The sequence below is a fragment of the Malaya genurostris genome, chromosome 1 (genome assembly GCF_030247185.1).
Source record: "Malaya genurostris strain Urasoe2022 chromosome 1, Malgen_1.1, whole genome shotgun sequence".
In the NCBI taxonomy this organism is placed as follows: Eukaryota; Metazoa; Arthropoda; class Insecta; order Diptera; family Culicidae; genus Malaya; species Malaya genurostris.
The window spans coordinates 130,735,849-130,762,605 of NC_080570.1; the positions used below are offsets into that span (position 1 = coordinate 130,735,849).

Consider the following 26,757-nt stretch of genomic DNA (forward strand, 5'->3'; position numbering starts at 1 on the left):
CTCGACACCAATCTATTTTGAAGAGTTCATGTGTTTGGCATGTTTACTTCTAATACTATGGTCTACAACTTCTTCGAAGAAATGAATTCTCTATCACGCAATATAGGCAAATTATTACTTCTACTTCGCTTCTAGGTGGATTACAGACAACAGGGGACAGTTCTGATCAAACATTCTTCTGCTGGTATTTAGGCTTTTATTTTCAACCAGTTTGGTCGAAATTGGTCCAGTCATCCCTAAGAAACACGGCTTTTAATTGCGCACACACATTTTTGCATACCCAGACATTTGCTTAGTTCGTCGAACTGAATCGATTGGTATATGACACTCGGTCCCCAGGGCATCGGAAAAGTTTTCCAAAGTTCAAGTGAAGGTTTAGGCAAAAAATCAGAATCCTGGAATTACCATGAAAATGGGTTCTGGACAACTTCCGTATCAAATATTTTACCTCGCTAAATCTAAGGCAGGTGCTCAACAAATTTATGATTTGGCAGGGTATTTGCAGTTGTCTACGAATAACTTCACAAGGAAGAGTGTCTCAAGAAGAGAATTTTGCCTTCCATCCTTCCCATAAAGTTCTGGCTTGATTTAGCTAGCTGCCACTAACAGTCGAGATGTTATCGAGAAGTATAAGCGGAATGATATCGATATTATTGAGACGAATATGAATCCATTGTATGGTACCTGTTTTCGCTCTATCGAAACAAAATGTCCATTGTTAAGCATAAATTGTTGCAAAACAATCAAAATATCGTCTGACTTGGAGAAATGATGGAACAAGATGGCTGATATCGTTGATAGTTTTGATCGGGTACAAATGAATCAAACACTGATTTGACTAATTGGCGAGTAAGACTAAAAATAAAATTTACTCCGGAATAAATTAGTAAAAGTATTTTCCGGTATTGTTGATTAAAATTGTTCACATTGATGTTTACTCAGTATTTTGCCGTGAGTAACTGCAATTGGATAATTGACGAAAATGTAATAAAATTAGTATGCGATGCACTGCTATGTGCGTAGTTACAGTTTCAGCTTTCGTTTTTGTTTTGTTTGTTATCCGTGATTAGCTTGTTTGCCCGAAAGGAATCTTTTTTTTGTATTGATTCATAACAAAGTTTCGTCGCTTGTTTTAGCAGTTTCGCAAAGTCAACTTCATGTGATGATCGTGTCAGGTATCGTTTATACCATGATATTAGTAGGATCGTTTAAGCACCGGGTTTGCACGATACACGAATTAGTCAAGTTCCTACACAATGAAAGCGAATCTACGAGTTGAATATGAATCAACCGACGATGGTTGAATAAGTTGATTGCATAACCGAATGGAGTTAATCGACTATTCGCTAAAATTTTTTTTTCGTTAAATCCAAATCGTTGCAGACCGCCTTCCTCACAGTATTCCTGCTGCCATTTAGAGTGATACTCATCCTAATCTGTCTGGTGATAGCGTGGACCCTAGCAAACATCGGCCTCTATGGACTTTCCCGGGATGAACTTCGGACAAAGCCACTATCGGGCTGGCGGCGGTGAGTAATTTTGTTTTTTTTTTCTCGATTAAATGCTTCTACTATTTGTTTTTTGATTGTATTTAAAAATTTCCACTCTAGTTTTTACTGATTAATTGAACCTAATTTTTTTTTTAACTTCGCTTTACTCGAATTGACCGTGAACTTGATTACTAACTAAGTTTTCTGAAGTCATTATTTTTTTGTTGTTGATGTGTAGCTCGAATATGCGTTTTTTTCTTAGTGACTTTTTTCCTATTAGAATATTAGCATCAAAACAAGCCCGATGTCATGTCCCCTATTGTAGCACTCTTCCACTCTCCCGCTAGACAGGGAATTCCCTACCAGTCAATGTAGTATAATGACAACATACGTATCAAATCACTGCGGCCGGTTATCGCAACTCACGCGAGCAAGTGTTTACTAACAAGCGAACCGAGATTTACCGTAATCGCTTACCGCCATTGGTTAATCCAATAGGAAGCGATAACAAACTGGTATTGGCTTGTCGTTAAACCGGCAATTTTTGACCTCGTGAAGCCTTTCCACCTACCAGCGGTTGACTGGGGTCAGTTCCAAGAAAGATAGAGTTCATCGATTGGCGCGGGATTTCGAATGGATTGAGGGTCAAGTTATCAAATCATGTTGGAACTGGAATTGGAATTTTTTCTGCATCGCAACACATTCGTTTTTGGGTGGTTTTCATTGCGAAATTTTCACATTCTGCGACGACCAGTCAATCGTCACTCGTTGCAATTATCAAAAATGTATTGTACGTAGCAAAAACTTTAAGTATGTTGGCGGTTTTTATCTTTTAAAATTAACGGTTAGCTTGCTACAACGATTCGAAGAAAGTGCGTACTAAAATACATCTACTCTTTTAGAAAATCAGACGAGTTGATGTTTCCATTCGTACAAAACAATTCAGATTGATTCGAGTAGTTCGAAATCGACACATAGCCCAATTTTAGTTTCGAACAAGCCTAGAATTGTTGTTATCGGTTCAACTTTTTTCCCCTTTAGGAACCTTTTTCCATGTTTGAAAATAGATAATAGTGGCTGAGGGCCAGGTCTAGAGAATACGGGGGATGGGGGAACTGATTAGCTAAATTTTAGGTATACGTCTAATAAATTTGAATTGTATTTGTTTGGATGAGAATTGAACATGTTTGTCATCACAACCAAAGGATGGAAATTCATCTGAGGGTTTCGGTCATTGTCGTGATCTTAAAGATTACCATACATTTTGTTAGATTTTGTTGCCTTTCTGTATAGAAAGGTATTAGAATTGCTGGAAAAACCAAGTTTCGAACACTTGTGTGTGCACTTTTCGAAGATATTGATATGCGCTCAATTTTCTCAGAGATGGCTGAACCGATTTTAAAAAACTTATGCTCGTTTGAAAGCTACTGTCTAGTTCGAAGACCGAATGGCTGTGACTTTTGGTTCAGGAGATATGATGGTATAAATTACGTAACCGACAAAACGCGTTGTATTTTTGCCGCGCAAGTTTCTCGGAGATGACCAAACAGATTTTATTAAGCTTAGGCCCGTTAGAAATCTATTGTTAGGCCATTGATCGGGTTCGAAGATCAAATGACTGTGACTTTTGGTTCCGGAGATTATAAATATTATAAGCGACGTAACCGACAAAACACGTTTTTTACCGTTCTAATGTATATAAAGATGCCAATATTTTGGGATCAACTCTAATTTCGTAAAGCGCTGTTGTTCAAAAGTTTAAGCACCTCGAAAAAAGTTCCCATGCAAAATTTGAGGGGTAAGGGGTGCTGCCCGGCGGTTTAGGTTTGAAAATTTTGGATCTAGAAAAATCACCATAGGGGGGAGTACATGAGATATCCGAAGTTGAAAAGTTATTTTTTATGTCAAACGTCTTAGAATTGCATGAAACGTCGAGATTTAGTGTCATCTCAAAAACATTTTTTTTTAGAAAATCGTCTTTCTGGAACTTTTTATTTTGTTATTTTGTAAGTCCCAGAAAGACGATTTTTTCAAATTTTTTTTTCAAGATGACACTAAATCTCGACGTTTCATGCAATTCTAAAACTAATCATTTGGTGCCAAAAATGAGCCCACATTAGTTTCACAAACTATTTAATAAGAAGATAAAAAATATTTTTAAGAGACTGTTTTGAAGAAAGAGAAAGGCTTTATCACACCACTACACAGTGGTTTGAATCGACAAAAACGTGAACTTAATTCTCTAGCTGCTAAACCGTTGATCCGATATACATAGTTCCTTTGGAGAACTCATTCAAAAAAATATACCTCGTGATTTGATCACAATAAAAAATGTGCAAAGCCTACTACGACAAAAGTTCATTTCAACAACTTTTTTCCCTTAACAGATATAAAAATTATGTCTTTTACAAAGTTTTAGAACTTCTAACGAGAAAAAACTTTGCCGAAGAAGCTATAGATCCAACGCAAAAAGTTTCGGATATATGAAGCATTTTCGCTTGAAACCACTTAAAATCAATTTTTTGTACATAACTTTTTTCGCAATTATTTTCAGTGTCTACTATGTTCAAGACAACTACTAAAAACGTAAAATTACATATTTTTGTTGTAAGACTGTGCACTGTTTGGCCTTTTCCTTAAACAGTTATTTAACATTTAAACTTTTATATACACTAACTTTAACTACTAATAGGAAGAAGAGTCACAGACCAAAAGGCTTAAATCAAGTAATATAAAGTAACGAAGTGTGTAGCGTGGCCCTTTTAAATTGTGTGAATGAGACAACAAAATATAGAGTGCTTTTTTGACCATTTTCTTAGGAAAAACGTACATTAAAGACTGTACCAGAAAGTATGGACGCACTTTGATTTCGCTGTAAATAATTCACGAGTGTTGAATATTCAAATTTTATTCGATATACCGATAATATTACACAACAACAACAGAATATTATTCTCAACATTTGCTACTTAGCCATTGTAGACTAGCTGGCGCACCTTCTTGAGATCGTTCCGTACAGACTTCTTGGCGACAAGTTTTGACACTTTTCCAATCTTTTTCGAACTGTTGAATGGTTTCGGCTGTCGAGACATGTTTCCTAAGATGTGCCTTCGTTAATGCCCAAAATTCCTCAATTGGTCGTAGTTGTGGGCAATTTGGTGGATTCATGTTTATTTCGCTGTTCATTGAAGCAGTGGTGATGAAGGGTTTCGAAATCTTACCGCAGCTACAAATTGCTTGCCAGACCATAGCTTTCTTACCAAATTCTTTGACTCCAATCGATGTCTCGAACTGGTTTAACACTTGCCCTTCTCGCACCGTATAATATTGTGGTCCCGGCAAGGATTTGTAATCGAGTTTCACGTAGGTTTCGTCGTCCATGATTATGCAGTTAAAATTTCCAGCAGGAATCGTATTGTACAGCTTTCGAACCCTCGGCCTGATCGATGCTTCTTGTTTCGGACTACGTTTTGGTTGTTTCTGCTTCTTATAGGTTCGAAGATTCAAACGTTCTTTAGCACGAAGAACGAATTTGACTTCGAAGTGCTCACTTTTTTGGCCACATCCCGAACTGAAACCTCCTTCTTTTGCTCGAACGCCTTCAGTATACGTTTATCCAACTGAGGGTTAGCAGGACCTTTTTTTCGATCCGTTTTCGGTTTATCCTCAAACGTGTTATCCTCACCGAAATTCCTGATTGCATTTCGCACGGCTTTTTCACTTACTCCTTAAATTTTTGCCATCTTTCTCAGTGACAGTCCGCGTTCTGTGCACCATTTGTACACAATTTTTCGACGTTGTTCTGCTGAAAGTCCACGCATTTCGAAACAAACTAATGAAAACGAACAAACAACTGCACACGCCATAAAAATTGACAAATTCTGAACCATTGCGAAATGGCAGCGATTTTTGTTGGCGTCCATACTTTCTGGGACAGTCTGTAATAAAATTGTTTATCTTCATATCACGCGTTTTTGTGATATCGATCGATAAGTTACCTTTTGCAATTTAGTTACAAATTCCCTGAAACCAAACAAACTTGTTTTTGTTGGTTATTAATTTTTATTGATAGTCTGTGCACGTTTTTATACTCAAGTTCAGGCATTTCTCTTTTTAAAAAAAATGTCTAGACTCATAATTTACATAATTTGATTTGATGCTTTACCGAGTACGCCTGTATGTAACGTTGAATTACTCACGCATTTTATTGTAATATTATCATCGACCAAATGCTCCAGCATTTGTATTATCAACCAACTCTTTTGTGTTCTTAAAAATAATATGCAGCGCTGCTCTCACCAACACCAACAGCGCATATTTGGAGCAGGAAATTTAATATAAAGCTATTTCACTGTGCTTCATATTTCAATATATTTTAAAAGTAAAACTAAGCGTCAATATAAATAAACGGTCATACTCATTGAAATTAATGTATTCCAATTTAGTTTTACATCGAGGATGATTTTGAATCGAATTTTTCATTCAACTGATGTCCATTTCATAGTACTATTTATTTAGAAATAGCGTGAATTTCATTATTTTTTTTTCAGTGTATGGTTTAATTCATAAGAACGTATTTGTTTTTAGGCGTACTGGTAATGGTGTAAGATATCATCCTTGATATGAATTGGATTGGAATTAAAAGAACGGATAAGGAATATTCTATTAAAAGAATAAGTAAAACTTGTCGAAATTTAAAGAGCACGTTAACATGCTTCTTTAGTTTGATCAATTGCATATAAGAATGCATCATGAAATTATATTCAATCATTACACCATTGCACCAAAGCTAACGACCGATTCCAATTTTTGAACATTTCCTACAAAGCTCCTTTTAATAAACCAAAAATAGTCGTTTTAGTAAATGTTTTTGCTAAGCAAATGGTCAAAAAAGCACTCTATATTTTATTGTCTCATTCACACAATTTAAAAGGGCCACGCTACACACTTCGTTACTTTATATTACTTGATTTAAGCTTTCCAAAAAGTATATGTATGTGCCTTTTGGTCTGTGACTCTGTTCCTATTAGTATTTAAAGTTAGTGTATATAAAAGTTTAAATGTTAAATAACTTTTTAAGGAAAAAGCCAAACCGTGCACAGTCTTCTAACAAAAATGTGTAACTTTGCGTTCTTAGTAATCGTCTCGAACATAGTAGACACTGAAAATAATTGTGAAAAAAGTTATGTACAAAAAATTGATTTTAAGTGGTTCCAAACGAAATCGCTTCATATATCCGAAACTTTTTGCGTTAGACCTATAGCTTCTTCGGCAAAGTTTTTTCTCGTTAAAAGTTATAAAACTTTGTAGAAGACATCGTTTTTCTATCTCTTAAGGGAAAAAAGTTGTTGAAATGAACTTTTATCGTATTAAGCTTTGCACATTTTTTATTGTGATCAAATCACGAGGTATATTTTTGTGAAAGAGTTCACCAAAGGAACTATGTACATCGGATCAACAGTTTAGCAGCTAGAGAATTAAGTTCACGTTTTTGTCGATTCAAACCACTGTGCACTAGGTGGATTAAGAAGGGTTTTTAACCATAAGTATGCTTTCTTTCTAGAATGGTTTACAAATTTTCGGAAGTACACACTTAAATTTTAGTGCTGAATCTCGGTTAAAAAATGCCGAGATTCGTACAGCCGAGTGCTCGGTAATCGTCTCGGAAAAATGTATAATCACTGAGAATCTCGGCAATACCTAATTTGTTGACTGTCAATTATTATTGCCGAACTTGTCAGCAGCAATTTTACTGCTAGCTCGGCAAAGGCGAAGAGGAATGAATCATGAATTGCCGAGTCATCAGCAATTGAACATACAAAGGATTTTTCTTTATTATTGTATGAAATGAATATTACAAAAGCTAAAGCTGGTTAGCGTTTATTAATGCTAATTTTAATTTAACATCACGGCTTAAGACAATTATTTCTAGCACTTATCAACGCATCTACCTGAAAATAGGCAGATATGGGCCAAACTTTGGCAAAACAGGTGTTTTATCGAGATATCAGAATGTTGCTTTAAAAAATTTCGGAGAGCATGTGGATTACTGAAGAATCAGTAAAATGTCGTGTTGCCTTCGGCATTTCAATATGCCGAGCTCGAGAATCTGTTTTAAGTTTGTATATGTACCAAGTATGTAACTAGGCTAAAACAGTCTTGGGATACACTCTTAGTTTTAATAAGTCTTATGAAGGACTGGTTTTCCAAATAGCCTTAAAACTGATTTAGTTGTAGTCTTGCGAAAGACTAAAGTGCGGAAAATGATTATTTGGGTAGTCTGTAAAAAGGCAGATTAATTAATAGGTTATAAAATGACTGATGGTATTTCTGCCTACTAAAAAATGCAGTTAAAATCTTACGATTATTTTCTATTTATAAATCGAGACTCCCGAAAAATATCTTAATTCGCTACTAGTAGACCCATAATAATGTCATTAAACTTTCACTAAAGCCCATACAAAAACGAAGAGTTAACTTAATTTTTTAGGTCCATGCAAAAATTGCAAAGCGGGACGTTACTGAAGTTAAGCCTAATGTGTCTTGGTCCCGTTGAAGAGTTTCTTTATTTTGATCGGAAAATAATTCATAATTGATTTGCTCTGCATTAAACTATTAGTCCTACCGGTGTTCAAAAAAGCAACAACAACGCCTTCTATTTCAGTTACTTTCAGTTGCGTTGATTCACGCAATACTCGAGTCTCCGAAAAAAAAATTATATACCATTCAAACGGTTTTCGGATGGTATAATCATCATTCGCTTTGGCATATTAAAATCTGCACACATACAACGTGCATTTCGCCGAAAACGCGCACAACTATGGCCGAAAAAAGAAAACAAATTCAGTCGATCTACGTGCCAACCAACAACAAAAATCGCGCAACACACGAGAATTTAGATACTAAACTGTATGGTCAGATCGTTGATCAAAGGTTGAACTTGAAATATACATATATTCCGCGTCTCTGGCAAAATTTACTGTTCGCTTAGTCACATATAGAAACATACACACATACGCACGAGTCGCATGTTTAGGAACCGGCTTGTTATTCGGTCGATCGGCTAAGCGGTTCACCGAGTCAAACCCCTGTCCTGTCCGTTGTTGTTTATGTGATGAGAGACCGTGAATGTTTCGTTGCGTAAACGTAACTAGCTTTTCGGGTTTGAAACTACAAGCCGTGGCACAGTTTGTGAAAGAACAAACTGCCATTGCCGATGTGAAAAGGGTATTGCAGTTATGTTCGACCTTCAGCCCCTAGAGTGAGATCTGCAATTTCCTGTCCGTTTTAGTTATGTTTGACCCAGAAATAATGACACCGGTTGAAGCACCGATTCAACCAATTTAAAAAAGAGGATGAATATAGGTACCATCACCCTCGCCGAAAATCACTGCTTGGCCAACAACGACAACTTGATCAAAGGTTGAATCAAGCAAGTCGTCGACCTGTACATCAGCTGTTCGCAGAAGGTATGACGTCGAACCGGCTGGTCTTTTTGCCAGGTGGAATGGAGATTACAAACGATTGAATTATTTGATTGCTTTTGAACAGTTTTGGATGATCGATGAAATAGCAATCAGTTACGTTTTCTCGGACAGCATTCTGCGTTATCTGCACTGTTGCAGTTTTACAAAATTTGTTCCTCAAAATAGCTTATCTTAGATCGGAGGATGAAATTCACAAGCTTTACTGAGAAGCGAATGTTGAACAGCGTGTTCGTCAGTAACTCGATACGTGCTACTAATTTTTTTTTAATTTGCTTATTCGCCACGGTATGGTGCGTTAGTTCCACCAAGTCTGTCGATAATTGGTCGGGTTTAGAGCACAGCATTTTGAATTTGAAATAGTAAGCTGCAAATCGAGTTCTCTGAACGGATGGAAGTTTATTTAGCTTTCTGTATGCTGGTTTGTTTAGACGAAATATTGTGGAATTTCGATAATCATTGGACTGATCAATCCTTTTCATTTTTATCAGAAACACTTAAATTTTCAAGCATTGCTAGAATTGTGTTCAAAATTGTTCAACTCTCGATTTTCATTCTGTCCACTCACCTACCTTAAACCACAACTCCTGAGACAAAAAAAAAACGAGAGTTTCATTTCCACACGATTCAGACGACTGGCTCCGAAAAATTACCACCTTTTTGAATTATTCACCGTGACGCCGCCCCGTTAGAAACACGTTTTCTAAGCTGCTGCCTTGAAGACAAACAAAATACATGCAATTACCAGAAAACAAATACTTGCTAGAAGCAAGGATAATTTGAGAGATTTATGAATAATTTGAAGGTTCTATTCAACGATGTTCATTATTATAAAATCAAACGTTTTGGAATTACTGGATTCCACGGTTTGGGTTATAGTTATTCTGTCGAAAGCATTCTATAAAAATCCGTTACGTAGAAAACTATTCCGTCAAAATAATTGTTTTCGTTGAATTAAATATTTAAAATTAAAAAACTTGTTTTATTCCACCTAGTGGTGTAATGTCTTTCTCGTTTCCACTTTTTCCTGTATATTACAGCAGAAATTCCTCGAAATACTACAATTTGAAAAGTTCAGAAAATACTTTTCAAGATTTCTGTTTTATAATACTACTACACTACATTCGAATTTAAGTTAGTGAATATGTGAGAAAGTAAAGTGAGCTCCATTTTGTCATATTTGATTAATATTGCCGGTACTTCCGGAACCGGAAGCTGGATATCGGCATAGTGACATTCGGTTCATTCAACCATACACTAACATGAACTAAAGAGTGTATCGAAAAGTAGTTAGCAACATTGATTATTGAATAAAAAAGCGAAAAAATACATATTTCGACATCAGTTTTCGATATATTGTAGAGAAATTACATTTTTATGCATTTCACTGATTATATTGAAGAAAATCCTAGTTTCTGTCGCACTTTGGATTTGACATTCTTCATTAAATTCTGCACAGTTACTTTTGTGACTTTCCTGGTGGCAGCTGTCCTGTTACACATTTATTTACACATTTATTTACGGTTCTCTATGACGTTTTGAATGTGGGAAAAAATGTACCGGTAGTCGGACTTGGATAAAATTTAGCAAATCATTTATTGGACTATCAATGGTTTATTTGGTTTCAGAGTCTCATGGTCTGCCAAGTAGAAAATCACTAGCCAATATAAAAAGGTAGCCTATGAACAAAGTATTTCTGAAATTGATGTTTTCATACTGAGCACCCTATCTCCGAAATCCGAATAAAAATAAGGATATTCTTATGACATCTTTAGAACTTCCATCTCCGACAAAAGTGAGTGACATTATTTTCACATTTTTATGCATATCACCCTGTAATTCTGGAACCGGAAGTTGGATCCAAATGAAATTCCGGAACTTTGTCCGTGACCATAAGACCTTTTGTATGAATCTGAGTTTGTGAAAATCGGTTCTGCCATCTCCGAGAAAAGTGAGTGAAATTATATTCACATTTTTAATGCACTATTTCCATATTTTCTATCAAGTTATACATATGAATACATGGATCCAATATGGATACATATGAAATTTCGGAACTTTGTTTGGAACCATGAAACCTTTAATTTGAATCTAAATTTGTGAAGCTCGGTTCTACCATCTTTGAGGAAATTAGGTGATATTAATTTCACATTTTTGGTGCATATCACCCTGTAATTCCGGAAGCTGAAGTCGGATCGAAATGATATTCAGGATCTTTATATGGGACCGTTAGACCTTTCATTTGAATCTAAGTTTGTGAAAATCGGTTCAGCCATCTCCGAGAAAAGTGAGTGACAATATTTGTCACACACGCACATACATACACACACAGAGACATTTGCTCAGCTCGTCGAGCTGAGTCGATTGGTATATGATGGTATTGGTATATCGGTTCAAAAGTCGGTTTTTGCAGTGATTGTATAGCTTTCTATTTGAGAAAGGCAAAAATAATGAAATCGATTTTTAAGTTACAAGTAATTAAACGGGGCACTTTTGTCGGCACAAAGTATATGAAATCTCCTTAAAACCCGACTTTTGGAGCGAGTCCCGGAGGATGGAGTTTCACATACCATTCCAATTAGTTCGTCGAAATCGCAAAATGTCTGTGTGGGTGTGTGTATGTCAAAAACAATGTGCTCTTGTTTTTCCCAAAGAACTCTATCCAATTTTATCCAGACAATTATAGGGTAATGAATAAAAAAATGAAGTTTCACAAGTTTTTTTCATATATTTTTTTTGTGCGTTTTTTGTTAGTTGATGGTCAAAAATACTGTTTTCCGTTATATCAATTCCGAGTTCCCGGTTCCGGAAATGATGAAAAAAGTCATCATTTTTGCGATTTTTTTAGGATTATTGTTTAAGAAAATAAATTCAAATGTTTTGCATGTTAAAAAGCATCATTCAAATAACATTTTGTGATTTTTTCGTGGAAAAATATTGAGAAATAAGTCGATGAAGAGGTATTTTTGAGGACGCTTCTTAAAAATCGTGATTTGCAGTGTCCACGGTGTGCGGTGTCGGTGTCTCAGCGCAGACTAAACAGAAGTGAACAAATCAAAGCAGCATAGTTAGAGTAGAAGTTTTTCGAGACCCCAACGTTTCTGGTTTTTTTAAATTTTCAAAAATTTTGGTGGTTTCTCAAAGTAAAAACTACGATTTTTCAGGAAAAAATTAGCCAATTTGTACCTCCCCCGAGTAATAAACAACGAAAAGAAAAACGTTGAGGTCTGATTCTTTACATGTAGAAAGTGTGTGCAAAATTTTAAAAATGGTGCAGTAGGTTTTGAATGACGATGGACACGGACTTTCAAAACCTGATTTCGAGAAAAACGCGTTTAAAGTTTTTTTTGTCTATAAAATCAATGTAAACATTTAACTACTCAAGGGAGCTCGTAGGGTCTAATATTTTCAAAAAATCATTTTTTCTTTTATAATTTGTTATAATAAAACATTTCAAGAATGTTTTGTTAAGTTTTGAAGTCAATCAAAGCAAAACTCTTGGGTTTATGCACCAAGCTCTTATTTCTTCGCAGTAGGAGTGTATCGAAAATAAGCTATCCACATACATTTGTGTTGTACGCATGTATTTGTGATGGTTTTTTATGCTCAGATCACAGTATGTGGTGCGTTTGGCTATCAGCTTTCGTTTGTTTACTTGTTTGTGCGGTTGACATTCTGCGTTTTCAAAATGTCGCTTATTGAAAAGGAAGTGAAAATTAAGGTTCTGGACACATGGTTAAGTGAGTTGGGTATTGCTATGCGAAAATTGGCGAAGTGGTTTGGAATTCATCATGCCAGTGTTAAAACCATCATTAATAAGTTTAGGGAACACTATTCTTTCGATGAGCTACCGGGAAGAAGCAGAAAAGCCGGTTCTTCCAACCCGAAACTGGACCAGAAAGTGGTATCTCTAATCATGAAGAACAAATCAATGTCAATACGTGATTTGGCCAAAAAAGCAGCAACGAGTATCGGAATACTCCAGCGTATCAAGAGGCGAAATCACGGATGCATGCGTTTTGATAGACGATGAGACATATGTAAAGGAGGATTCAAAAACCCTTCCAGGTCCACAATAACAGGTCGGCTGAAAAGTTCGTATCGTTTCTATGAGAGGGCGCCACTAGAATTAAATCCATACCATTTCCAGTTAGTACCAACCTTCAAAAGATACGTGTATAAATTTGACAGCTGTCTGATTATTAGTTTGTGAGATATTGCATTTTGAGTGAAGCTACTTTTGTTATTGTGAAAAAAGTGGAAGAAAAGGAATTTCGTGTGTTGATGAAACACTACTTTTCGATGAAAAAAAGTGCCGCCGATACCAAAAAAAGGCTTGATGAGTGTTATCCAGACTCTGCACCGGGCGAAGCAACAATTCGTAAGTGGTTTGCAAAATTTCGTACTGGTCATATGAGGACCGAAGACGATGAACGCAGTGGACGTCCAAAAGAGGCTGTTACCGATGAAAACGTGAAAAAAATCCACAAAATGATTTTCAATGACCGTAAAGTGAAGTTGATCGAGATAGCTGACACCCTAAAGATATCAAAGGAACGTGTTGGACATATTATTCACGAATATTTGGATATGAGAAAGCTTTGTGCAAAATGGGTGCCGCGTGAGCTCACAATCGATCAAAAACAACAACGAATTGATGATTCTGAGCAGTGTTTGGAGCTGTTATATCGAAATAAAACCGATTTTTTTCGTCGATATATAACAATGGACGAAACATGGCTCCATCACTTCACTCCGAAATTCCCACTTCACACACGAAATTCCTTTTTTTCCATTTTTTTCACAATAACAAAAGCTACACTTAAAATGCAATATCTCACAAACTAATAATCAGACAGCTGTCAAATTTATACACGTATCTTTTGAAAGTTGGTACTAACTGAAAATGGTATGGATTTAATTCTGGTGGCGCCCTCTCATAGAAACGATACGAACTTTTCAGCCGAACTGTTACTTTACTGTCGTCGTTGGGGAGGATGTGAGCGATGCGGACAGGCCGATTCAAGTGGAGAAATTCGGTCGAAAGGTACTGGTATGGCAAGCAATATGTTCCTGTGGTTTGAAGTCAACCATTTTTTACACTACCGGAACTATAAATGCAGAAATCTATCGATCTGAGTATCTCCAGAAGAGATTACTGCCTTTATATAAGAAGCATAGTACACCTCCACTGTTTTGGCCGGATTTAGCGTAGGCTCACTATGCCAAAACCACTCTCAATTGGCTTGTGGATAAAGGTATAAATTTCGTTGAGAAAAATATCAATCCACCAAATTGCTCTCAGCTTCGACCCATCAAACGTTACTGGGCAATCGTGAAGAGGGTTTTCAAGAAGACTGGTAAGGCAGCTGGGAACATACAGGAGTTCAAAAAAATTTGGGCTCAAGCGTCCAAAAAATGCGATGCAACACTTGTCCGGAACATGATGAAGAGCGTTCGATCAAAAGTTCGAAAATTCGTGAAGAAATAACATAAATTTAATCCGGTTTTTATTATGCTCAAGTTTAACCTCGTACAATAAAGGATCAATTTTTTAGTTTGAATAAAATATCGTTTTTTATCAAAATTTGATAGAAAAATTTGTGGATAGCTTATTTTCGGTACATTCCGTACATTCGGTACAAATTTGGCTATGGGACAATAGTACTTTGGTCATTTGAATCTTAGTATTCGAAAATTTCTCCATCGGTTTCTGAGAAAATCGAGTGAACTTTTTACAGTTTTTTTATAATAAATTTTACTCCGTGCATTTTTTTATACGTTTTACCCCGGCACCGGAAATTGAATCCAAATGAAATTCGATAGCCGATAGCGATATGGGATCATAAGACCTTTTGTTTGAATCTTAGTATGCAAAAATTACTCTATCGTTTACCGCGAACATACAGTGAACTTGTTTCCTTTTTTCGTGGTACTATGAGACCTTTCAGATCAATATAAGCTTAGATCTAATATTCCGGAACCAGTTATGGAAATAAAGTTCATAAACTAAAGTTTATGGAAATCGGCTTAGTGGAAAATCGAGGGCTTGAATTTTTTCAACTTTTGGCACATTTTGTTTCGTTACTCCTGGTTTTGTTTAATTTCGTACACGCTATAAAGAAAACCAAAACCTAAGTTGATTACTTACTCACTTTCCTCAGATATAGCGTAACCGATTTTCACAAACTTAGATTAAAGTTTAAGGTCTTATGATCCCATGCAAAGGTCTTTGAAATTAGGTTTCGAGAGTGTTGGAAATAGTGGCCAAAAGCTGCAAAAAAAGATCTACTTTACTTTTCGTCAAGATGACCAAATCGATTTTCACAAACTAATAAATTCAAAGGCAAAGTTTTCTGGTTTCATTCAGAATCACTGAATTCGTTTTTGATATTTGTTCCGGAACTATAGAGGGTTTTGATATGTTGATTTTGCTAGATTAAGTTCGAACAAACTATCCTGGTCTATTCAAAGAACAGTTGTTTTTAGAACTCCAAGTAATATGAGAAAGGCTTCATTACACCACTAGGTGGATTAAAACAGATTTCATTTCATCCAGACAGTGTGTGAAATACCTAATGGTTACACATGTTTCTTGTACAACATTTTAATTATAAAAAAGTCATATTCGAGCTACCATTAAACCGCATAAAAATAAATGAATGCAATGTTCCTATATTTTCTGTATAGTTTCCCTTTTCTACTTCCATTTAGGGTTGTTTGCATTTTCAGCGCTTTTTGCTTATACCTAGCATGTATAGAATTACTCTTTTGTTACTAACACGATGGCGACGTTTGAAGTGTGTAGTTTGAAGTAGCCCCGTAGAAGTGACGCTTTTTTACTTCTATTAGTCGAATAGTAACAGTTTCTAATGAATTATGTTCTATTATTATTATTATTATTATTATTATTATTATTATTATTATTATTATTATTATTATTATTATTATTATTATTATTATTATAATTATTATTATTATTATTATTATTATTATTGACCTTTTCATGAATCAGATATGAAAAAAATCCTCATCGTGAAAATTAAATTTCTAGCAACTTCTGCCACTGATGAAAACAGAATTTGTAGTTGAGAAGAATTGAGTTTAAAAATTCCGGCGTTATGGTCTTACGGCTACTGTAAGATTTTTTAGAGAGTATAGCAAGTTTTTAACTAACATGTAATTTCTTTCACTTGTGGCACTAATTTTCGCTTAGATGATTATGAAGCTTAGCTACTAAAAATTTTAGTTTCTTATATTACTTCAAAGGGAAGCAAATATTTTAACTACTGCAGGTACAGATGCTCTACTATACAGAGAAATGAATTTCCATTTGTTTTCCTGTAAGGACTAATTTTCCTCTAATTGGAGCGAATTATGAGTTTTAAAAACATTACAATTGTAAGCGTTCATGTAGACTTCGGTAGCTGAATGTGGAATCGTTCAGTTTTGTTTCCCTTTAGGTTTATCCTTCCATGTATTCAATTCGATTCGAATCAGTAATAGTTGACAGAATTGTTACCTGTATAATAATCAATGGACCTAAAAAAATACTCGGACCGAATTTTCATCCTTCATAGTGGACTAGAATATTTCTACGCATTGTCTTCCATGTTTCCCCTTCAATATCACCGTGTAGAGTGCCAGTGCTTAATGCCCCTCTCCCCTATCCTATCACTGTTCAATTCTAGACAGTTACGCGTTCTAACCGGACAAATGATGCGACTACTGTTCGTGTTTGGTTCATTCAACTGCATCCGGACCAAGGGTGAACGGGCCTCCCCGAAGGAGGCCCCGGTGATCTGCGTGGCGCCCCACACCGCTTTCTACGATTCGATCTGTGTTATTATGTTCGGACCATCAGCCGTGGTCGCCAAGTACGAGACCGCTTCGTTGCCGTTTTTCGGAAGTAGGTTTGGCTAGTAGCCCCCCCAGGGACGGTTATTTTGTTTGTTTGTTTTTTTTTTGCGAAACGGGCAATTTTAGTTGATAGCGTTCAGTGATGAGTGATGTGGAAAAACGCGTGGTAAACTCGTTATTCTGATAGAATCAAGAATCAGAGACGTCATCTACGGATGCACGAACCGCGTCGGATGCGGATGGTGCTTAATTTCTACTGCCTAGTATTTAACCGGTTTTAGCCGATGACGGTTAAATTGTTTTATATTTTGCGACTATGCACGTATGTAAATATATTAACAAAAGACTGAACAGACTAAAAACTTACCAATGGTAACTATAACTACTCATAACCATGATTCCAATAGTTATTAATGCTAACGTCTAAATTTAACGGTTTATCACACCATGACCATGAGGAGTTGGATGCAATGACTCACATGACCTATATCCTACCCACATCATCCATCTACACTATTTCGGAATGAAATTGTACGGTATTTGCGGCATCCTACCAAAAACATACAACATTATTGTGTCGATGACGATAAAAAGTAAATTAAACATGTTTCGTGGTATTTGGTAGTAACTATTTGTTGTCTGTTACCATGATATATTTCGTTTCATTCGGTTAACACTCATCCTGTAACATGTTTTGCCTTTGTTCGATTAGCTTCCGCTTCCATTCCGGTTCTTCCTATTTTGTTTCACAGTACATAATACCTCAACCTAATAATTCATTTATATGGGTCACACATTGAACAAACACGGTAAAAAGGTTGGAAAGATACTGATTGTTTGTATATAATTGGATTTTATTATTAAGAAACGAAATCGAAATTCTCTTTGTTTCTAACAATGAGGGCAGTGAAATACGCTTCCAAAGTATTGGAAAACATCGTTCCATGAAGAATGATGCTATAGCAGCAAAAATAATAATATAAATAATTAATAATGATTCCAAAATAATGTTACTGCTGTTTACGAAGCACACGTTGTATAAATTCCAGTTATTATGAAACTTCCAATTATCCGAAAGTGCAGAAAAGTCTTCAATTGGAACTTGGGAATCGTCAATTCAAACCTCTAAAAATGCTAAAATAAACCGTTCTAAAGCATAGCCCACTTGGCTGTGAACCATGTTGCGAATAATTTGAACGTTCGGTTGAAATTTTACATTTCGATAGATTTTTTTTCCATCCGGTAGTTAAATTTAACTAAAACCACGGCAAATTTCCAAATTTGACGGATGGAAAGTTATTAGGATTTATTTCTCACTGGAAATTAAATTGATAACAAGTAGTTTAACAACTCCAATACCGAAAATGGTAGACGAAACTTTGTGAAAAACTTACATCGATTGGCAACATACTAAAAATTTTTATAGGGTTATATTTTTTGGACTGATAGTACAAAATAGAAATTACACGGAAGTAATTTTTGCTAGAGATCTGTAGTTCGCACTTTTCTGCTAGTTTTTTTTTCAGTGTAGGAAAATAATCTTCGAACTGTCAAAAACAATCATGCTCTCGAGCAGAGATAATTTTGACAACGTATTGGTTAAAATTTGACGTATTCGACTGTCAAATTTCAACCAAAGTTCGCAAAATGGTTCACAACCAACTGTGAAGTTACTTATTTTGTAATTCGTCATGGTTGTATAAGAAATACAATTCCTTGTATTTCCAAACTTTTCCTTTATTACGACCCATCACAGCGACGCACAACGATCTCGTCCACTGTTATAGCGATTTTATCCTACCCATTTTTTGATTGAGCTTTTGCTTTAAAGACTGTACCGTTTTGCAGTTACCTTCCTCTTCATAATGACCCATCACTGGAAACAATTCGGAGCGGATGGAGGATTCTCGGAATAAACTGAACGAAGCGTTTGTTCTATTTTATTTTATGTTGTAGCAGGGAAAGGCACGATGGAGTTAGTTTCCCAAAAAACTTACTCTCCAACGGGCATAGAACCTCCTCTTCTTTTCCATCGACCTATTAAAATCATCCAAATGATACGTTTTAATTCTAATACAGGGTGATTTTTTAAGAGCTTGAGAATTTTTTTAAACAATAAAACGCATAAAATTTGCAAAATCTCATCGGTTCTTTATTTTAAACGTTAGATTGGTACATGACATTTAATTTTTGAAGATAATTTCATTTAAATGTTGACCGCGGCTGCGTCTTAGGTGGTCCATTCGGAAAGTCCGCTTTTTTATCGACAAATTTTGTTCAGCGATGAGGCTCATTTCTGGTTGAATGGCTACGTAAATAAGCAAAATTGCCGCATTTGGAGTGAAGAGCAACCAGAAGCCGTTCAAGAACTGCCCATGCATCCCGAAAAATGCACTGTTTGGTGTGGTTTGTACGCTGGTGGAATCATTGGACCGTATTTTTTCAAAGATGCTGTTGGACGCAACGTTACAGTGAATGGCGATCGCTATCGTTCGATGCTAACAAACTTTTTGTTGCCAAAAATGGAAGAACTGAACTTGGTTGACATGTGGTTTCAACAAGATGGCGCTACATGCCACACAGCTCGCGATTCTATGGCCATTTTGAGGGAAAACTTCGGAGAACAATTCATCTCAAGAAATGGACCGGTAAGTTGGCCACCAAGATCATGCGATTTGACGCCTTTAGACTATTTTTTGTGGGGCTACGTCAAGTCTAAAGTCTACAGAAATAAGCCAGTAACTACTCCAGCTTTGGAAGACAACATTTCCGAAGAAATTCGGGCTATTCCGGCCGAAATGCTCGAAAAAGTTGCCCAAAATTGGACTTTCCGAATGGACCACCTAAGACGCAGCCGCGGTCAACATTTAAATGAAATTATCTTCAAAAAGTAAATGTCATGTACCAATCTAACGTTTAAAATAAAGAACCGATGAGATTTTGCAAATTTTATGCGTTTTATTGTTTAAAAAAGTTCTCAAGCTCTTAAAAAATCACCCTATATTTCTAAAGTAACTGAAACTAATGTAATGACCTGATGAATAAATTCTTGTCAACATTTCGTGATAAATAAAATCAAATGCACTGGAAGAGGTGTTGAATACTACCTTGATCAAAAAGTTCCCGGATTCACCACTGTGTGGTGATCTCAGTCACTCGACAAGAATGTTTTCTTTATTTTAGGTTGCCACAGTTGTTATTGATTTTCTATCAAATTTTCAGCTTGATATCTGGACATCTGTAAAATTTACCCTGAACTGATAACCCCTGTGATTGTGCGTGTCCTCGATTTTGTACAATTTTTAAAATGGAATTGAATTTTCAACAACGAGTTTGCAATAAATTTTGCGTTAAAAATGTTTCAATGGTGCGACGACATTGCAAATGTTAGAAGAATGTTTCGGTATAATACTCTGAAGGAAACAGTCTTTTATCAGTGGCACGAACGTTTCAGAAGTTGCCGTGAGAATACCAAACGAAACGAATATCATTCAGTAACCACCAAATTCACCTGATTTGGCTCCCTGCGACTTTTTCCTATTCGGTAGACTCAAGAAACCATTCCGTGGAACGTGTTTCAGCACCCGAGATGAGATAAAGGAAAAAACGCAGATGGCTCTGATGGCCATACCCAAAACTGAATATAAAAAATGTTTCGAGGATTGGATCAAGTGCTGGCACAAGTTTGTTGCAGTCGATCGCGAGTACTTTGAGAGGGGACAATATCGATTTTGATGAATATTCTTGTTTTTTTTTATTTTCTGAATAAATTCCGGAAACTTTTTGATCAAGATAGTGCGCGACATATGTTGGTAAAAGGTTCGTTATACCCATAATTATTTCTAGCAAAAAGAATCTGAAGAAATAAATAGTTGCAAAGGTTACGGCGAAAAATATCCAATTGTTAATGCTGTAAGAGCTCGGAGCAATCGATTCGTGATTGAAGTGTTGTCATTATATCATAGTTGCACTTTTCGGTTGTAGTATCCGGCTGTAGTAGACTGCCTTCTGACCGCATCTGCAAATTCCCTGCTAGATCATATATTTGTGTATGAATTTATCAGCAAATACAAATTTGTATATTGAAGGGACATCTCATCGGGTTTTTCCTTTATAAAATTTTGATTTGCAGTTATTTGAAGATTTGTGCCTTGCCGTAGCTTCTCATCAATTTCCTGATGGGAAGGGAAGGATAAAAGAAACATGGAAGAAAAATGTGAAGTGGGTGAAATGAGAAAACAGCACAAAACAAAAACAAATAAATCCACGAAAGGATGCTGAACGATCTGCAGGTGCCAAAATTCACATTTCGAGAAACTTCCAACCCTCGAGAGGATTTAGAGATTTTACACCAGCGACCATTCTGATTTCCTGGAAGAATGCAAAACGATTGGCAATATGTAATACAGAAGTAGTAGAGTCGGCATCCCATAAGGGTTGCCAAATAATCTGCTAAAACCTTTTAGGGTAGAAGCCAAAGGGATTAACTTCAGGAAGAACGATGAACTCCTCTGACTATGCCTCCTAAATACATTGGGTGAGAAACGATAGAATATCTTTCAGATTCAACCATGTATGGAGAACCAAAAAACTAATAAAGATACGTAGTTATACTCAGCACACTGATTAGTAACCATGTGATGGTTAAGTTTGCCAAGTCCAGTCAGAGCTTTGATCAGAATTCTGCAATTATACTTGGAAAAATGCAATAGACATTCTAACATTTTCAGATTTAAATCTGGTAAAAAATTTGTTGTCTTAGCGCAAGTTTGCAAGCTGTGCCAGTACGAATCTAGTGCTTTACCTAACTAGTTGACAGTGATAAAGCTGGATCTTTCATTCTTGGTACTAGCTTTAGTCAACTCGCCCGAGATAGTTGATGGACAAATATGCCGAAAAATAGACCTATTTTCTGTCTTTGCCCTTCAATTAGTCAGTCTAACTGTGACACTGAGTTTTGAGCTCCGCAAGGGCAAAGCCCTCAAATGTTCCGTTTACGACTGCCTTTTTTAGGTTCCTGCAGTCATTCAGTCATCGGTACGGAAATACACTTTGACTTACGAGCTCTCGTTTTAGTGCAGTCCCTGTGCAGAATTCTAGTCTTAACACGCGGAAAAACCAGTGCACGTCTAGAAGCAGTTGTCACGCATAATAGGTGGAATTTCGTGGCGTCTGTCCCTTCATTACACAAAAAACTGGTTATGTGAGTTTATTATCAAAAATAAAGATGATTAAATGACCTGATACATATTTTGTAAGTCCTTTCATTAAATCAATAAAAATAATTTGTGTTTAAACTAAAAATGTCATACGTTTTCTTCTGATACATAATGTAAGACACTAACACAGAAAAAAATATAAATTTTACAGATGACGTTATCTCGTATCCAGAAACTTTAACTTGTCAAATGATAAAAAATTCCACTCGTAGTGACTTTATATAGGATTTGAATGAATTTCACAAGCTCCAACTGTAATTTTCATTCGACTAGCAATTGCGACTGTATGAGTTTATATGCACCATACTCTACCAAGCCAATTTCGTTAAATTTCAAGCCAAGTAATTTTCAAATTACACAAGTTTATCTGCTCTCGCAAGTATATTTGCGTAAACTGCGACGCTCTATTTATGTGCATCTTATAAGATGTAACATCGCAAGGTATTTTCGAACTGTGCGTAATTGTTAAATACGGTCATGTCATGTTTGTCGAATGCAGAAGTAAATACTAGTGATCCTAAGATCAGTGATCGAAGCAAAGATTCCTCTCGAAGATCGTTGATCTGGCAACGAGATAAATATAACAAAAACTCTGGCACCGCCTGCATTTGTATTTGCGGGCGAGTGACGTTTTGAATGGTCGAGTTTGTTCGTTGGCAAAGTATCACGCTAATAGCGGCCCTTACACGAGAATTATTTTTGTTATTTTTAATGATGATTAAGTAAGAATATTTTAAATTTGCATAGAAAACTTGTCAGTACTGCACCATACACGTTCATTTAAATGATACTATTTTTTAGTAATGACACATTTAATGATCCAAATAGCAAAAAAAATTTCTAGTGTATCAATCAGTTTTGTTCGAATTTAGTGATAAAAAAGTTTCGGGTCTTTCTAATATCATATACTTAATATTTGATATTGTTACTCCCCATTGATGGTGAACAACGTGCAACAAGACGATTGTAAACAGGCTGATTGGAACCGCTTTTGGCAGCTAAATTGGTATCATAACGCTGATCTCTGGTTATAGGATCACTAGTAAATACTACCATCTAGACTTGAGTGAAAAACAATTGAAAAGTTAACCGAATGTTTGAAAGACAGAGTAAATTTATTATCGACTTGTTTATTTTTACGGCACCTAATTTAATTCACCAATTCAAGCTGGAATGGTTGCATATATGGTTTGGGTAGAAACAAACATTGTAGGAAATCTATGTCATATATCTACAGATTCACAACGTATTGCTTACTGTTCCTAATCCATGTTACTCCATTTTCAGCTGACATTCAATCACCACATTTCCTATTTCACGTGTTCCCATTTTTCGTTTCGTTGTCTCTGCTAATCTTATTTGAAGTAGTGCTCTAGTGATTCTGCTAAAGAAAAACCTGTACAGTTTGGTACCAGAAGTTCTTATGTTTACTCTACCGAATCGAACGAACGTCATTCCATTCAGTGTGACCACTTGTGTACATACAATTCACGTCGCCTACTGCTCTGTGTGTTTTTTTTTGTTAATCTGGTTGGCTTCTTTTGTTCGCAATATGGTTTGCCTTACTGTCCAATGGTTGCTTTGATCAACATGCTCTGTTTTATTTGAATGAATTAAAAGTATTGAAACCACCATTTCATGATTTTCTACAAACCATTTTCTCTTTTCTTGTTCTTTTTGTCTTTATCTTATTTTCCGATCGGCGTGCTTAACTCATCTAAAAACATAATCACATTTGAATAATCTCATTTGCACACACACACATACATACAATCTTTCCACGGAAACCACCACCACACAAATCCAAATTTCACAACACAATCACTATCACATTTCCCGTGGACCTGACCTTCCACCATGGACTTGGACCATTTGAAACTGCCGGCAATATGGACATTGTACTACCGCGAACTACCACCGGACCATGACGCATACCGTTCCACGTACACAGACGAATGAAATGGCTGCTCAGCCAGTGTGCCATCGCCATGTACTCTTTCGCCGGCCTCGGTATCATGACACGAGGACGGAAGGCAAGCCGAGCCGAAGCGCCGGTCCTGGTGGTTTCGCCGCATAGTTCCTTCCTGGACGCGGTTATCATCTATCTGACCGGACTGACCAGCCCGTTGGTACGAAATGCGGACGCTAATCTCGGAAGTAAGTGAACATTGTGCGTAGGTCGTAGGCCAAATTGTTGGACTGTAAGAATAGCGTTGTCAAATTCTAACTGTTGTGTCATTTCCACATACTGTAGATTCATACATGCATAAGTTTTATTTGTCACGTTTCGAGTGACGTTTGACGGTAACAAAAATCTGATCACTCGTTATGTGTCTAATAGAATCAGTTTTGAGCAGCGAATCATAATACGTTACGCCTAATACTACCCGCTAGAATCAAATGTTTTTTTTCGCGGAAGTCATCCAGAAAACTAGCATCGTGTAAATTATTTATAGTTGCTAAAATTGCCCGCTCGACCTGTTGCTGTACTGAACGATAGAAATAGTAGAAAGCTACACACACTAACCTGTTTTTGCGTTCTTTCAATTGCACGGAACCAACCTGCCAGAGCTGATCGATTATGCGCAACCCATTTACGTATGTCGTGAGGATCCAAACTCTCGCCAAAACACAATCAAAGAGATAATCGAGCGTGCCAATTCGAAGGAGGATTGGCCGCAGATTTTGATCTTCCCGGAAGGTACCTGCACCAATCGGACTTCTCTGATACAGTTCAAACCGGGCGCGTTCTATCCGGCTGTGCCTATCCAACCGGTACTGGTTAGGTATCCGAACAAAGTGGATACCGTCACATGGACCTGGGAGGGACCGGATGCGTAAGTGACCATTTGCAATTGTAATCTTTTAGTGGCTAAAGCAAATATTCAAAATTTTCCAGATTTCATCTACTGTGGCGAACGCTAACCCAATTCCATACGTTTTGTGAAATCGAATTTCTACCGGTGTACATCCCGAACGAGGAGGAAAAGCGGGATCCAAAACTGTACGCTCGGAACGTGCGAAATTTGATGGCCCGTGAGTTGGGCATACCGATCTCCGATTACACTTTCGATGACTGTAAACTGATGACGTTCGTGAAAAATGTCAACATGCCATACGCTGCATTCAGTGCGGACATTGAGAAGCTGCGCAAGACGTTGGGGTGAGATTTTTATCTCTTGAGTACACAACGAGAACATGATTTTTTCTCTAACTTTTAGATTGGATAAGCTAACCATTGAAAAGCAGATTGTGACCACTGAAACCAGATTCTCAGATGATAACAGTTTCCTGACGATAGAAGAGTTTTCCAGTAAATTGCATATTCCAGCTGATGATGAATCGACTAAGAAGCTCTTCCGAATATTTGTAAAGGTATGTGGGGTCATTTACCTTTAGTTTACATTAGGAAGAGAAAGGTAACAGAAATGTCTTATATTTCAACAAAATGTTTTTTTTTGTGAACTGAGATACAGTAATCTGTATAAATGAAATTTTCATGAACAAAAAAGTCGGAGTAATCCCGAATATAAATCCTGATTGTTTCAATGAAGGGCCATATTTGCAAAAATGTTAGAGCTGCGGGTTCTCACAACACATGGGACTTGAGTTATTGGGACAGCAAACGACTATCTGACAACAGATAGCTTTATACTGTCCTCAGCATACTTGTAGTTACTTAGACCTACAATTTAGAGCTACTTCATATATAATTAATTGAGAAGTCCTTTCATTTGTCCTCAAAGTCTTTCAGTTGTCCTCGTTTTGTAAAGAGGAAAAAATGAGACGGATGGTGGCAAGATTTGCGATGTGTTACCATCTGCGTAGGCCTAAGGCCATACCAGTCTTGCAAAAAGTCTGTTGGGAAGCAGCACGACCATCAACTTTTAACGATTCATATCGGTTCAACAAGAAGCGATGAACTATCAATCAGCAGGGCTTGAATTGTGAAACCTCAAACGAACGAAGCAACAACAAAAAACACCCGCTGTGAAAACTTTGTTTGACATATCTGAATGAGAGACCTGTATTGGAGAGAAGCTGGATGCGTGAGAGTATACGCTACTGAGCAGACCAGTTCCCTTGCTAGATAAATTGCCTGTGCTCTCAGTCACAGTCAACACATGAACTAAGCAATCCATGACAATTCAATGAAATGAAGGGTTCACTCTCGTTAGTACTGTACGAGAATGAAGAACTTTGCTTCACGGCGTGCTACAAGATGCGAAGCACGGCCATATAGACAATATTCAAGGTGTTTTTTTTAGTGTAGGTTTACAGAAATCCTTTTTGAACATAACGTTTGTACTCCAAGACCCAATTTGATCACACTTCAAAAATATTTCAAACTGTGTTTAGCATAAAATTTGCATTTGAGCCCGTTTTCAAAACGATCAATTTGTTTCTTGGAAGTTTATAATGTGTATATACCCTAGAAATACAAAAAGTAATGTTTATTCAATTGATATTCATCGGACTAAAAGTTATGAATCTAGTTTTCTCATAGGCATCTTCAATATGAGAACCGTTCATCAAATGCTAACCTCATGAAGCATACCTCATCAGCTGGCGCACATCTTCATGAACTAATGAACGAACGAAGCAGCTCTCCTTGCTTGGATTGCGCTGTACATTCTACCTAACATACGAATGTGTGTGAATAGCACAGAGGGTAAAACTCTTTTGTTAATATTCGTTTGCTTC

The 26,757-nt window shown here is 36.6% G+C and overlaps 1 protein-coding gene across 2 annotated transcripts in view; it reads left to right on the forward strand.

Annotated features, from left to right (window-relative positions):
* Positions 1-26,757, forward strand: part of LOC131425791 (lysophosphatidylcholine acyltransferase) — a 35,315-nt gene that overhangs the window by 3,778 nt on the left and 4,780 nt on the right. The window contains exons 2-6 of one of the 2 annotated variants that reach the window (XM_058587950.1): positions 1,384-1,529; positions 24,005-24,210; positions 24,623-24,890; positions 24,953-25,216; positions 25,275-25,428. In XM_058587950.1, coding sequence (XP_058443933.1) covers positions 1,384-1,529; positions 24,005-24,210; positions 24,623-24,890; positions 24,953-25,216; positions 25,275-25,428 — 1,038 coding nt within the window. Of the gene's footprint in view, positions 1-1,383; positions 1,530-16,665; positions 16,884-24,004; positions 24,211-24,622; positions 24,891-24,952; positions 25,217-25,274; positions 25,429-26,757 lie in introns of both variants that reach the window. The other variant, XM_058587949.1, reaches the window with a different exon arrangement.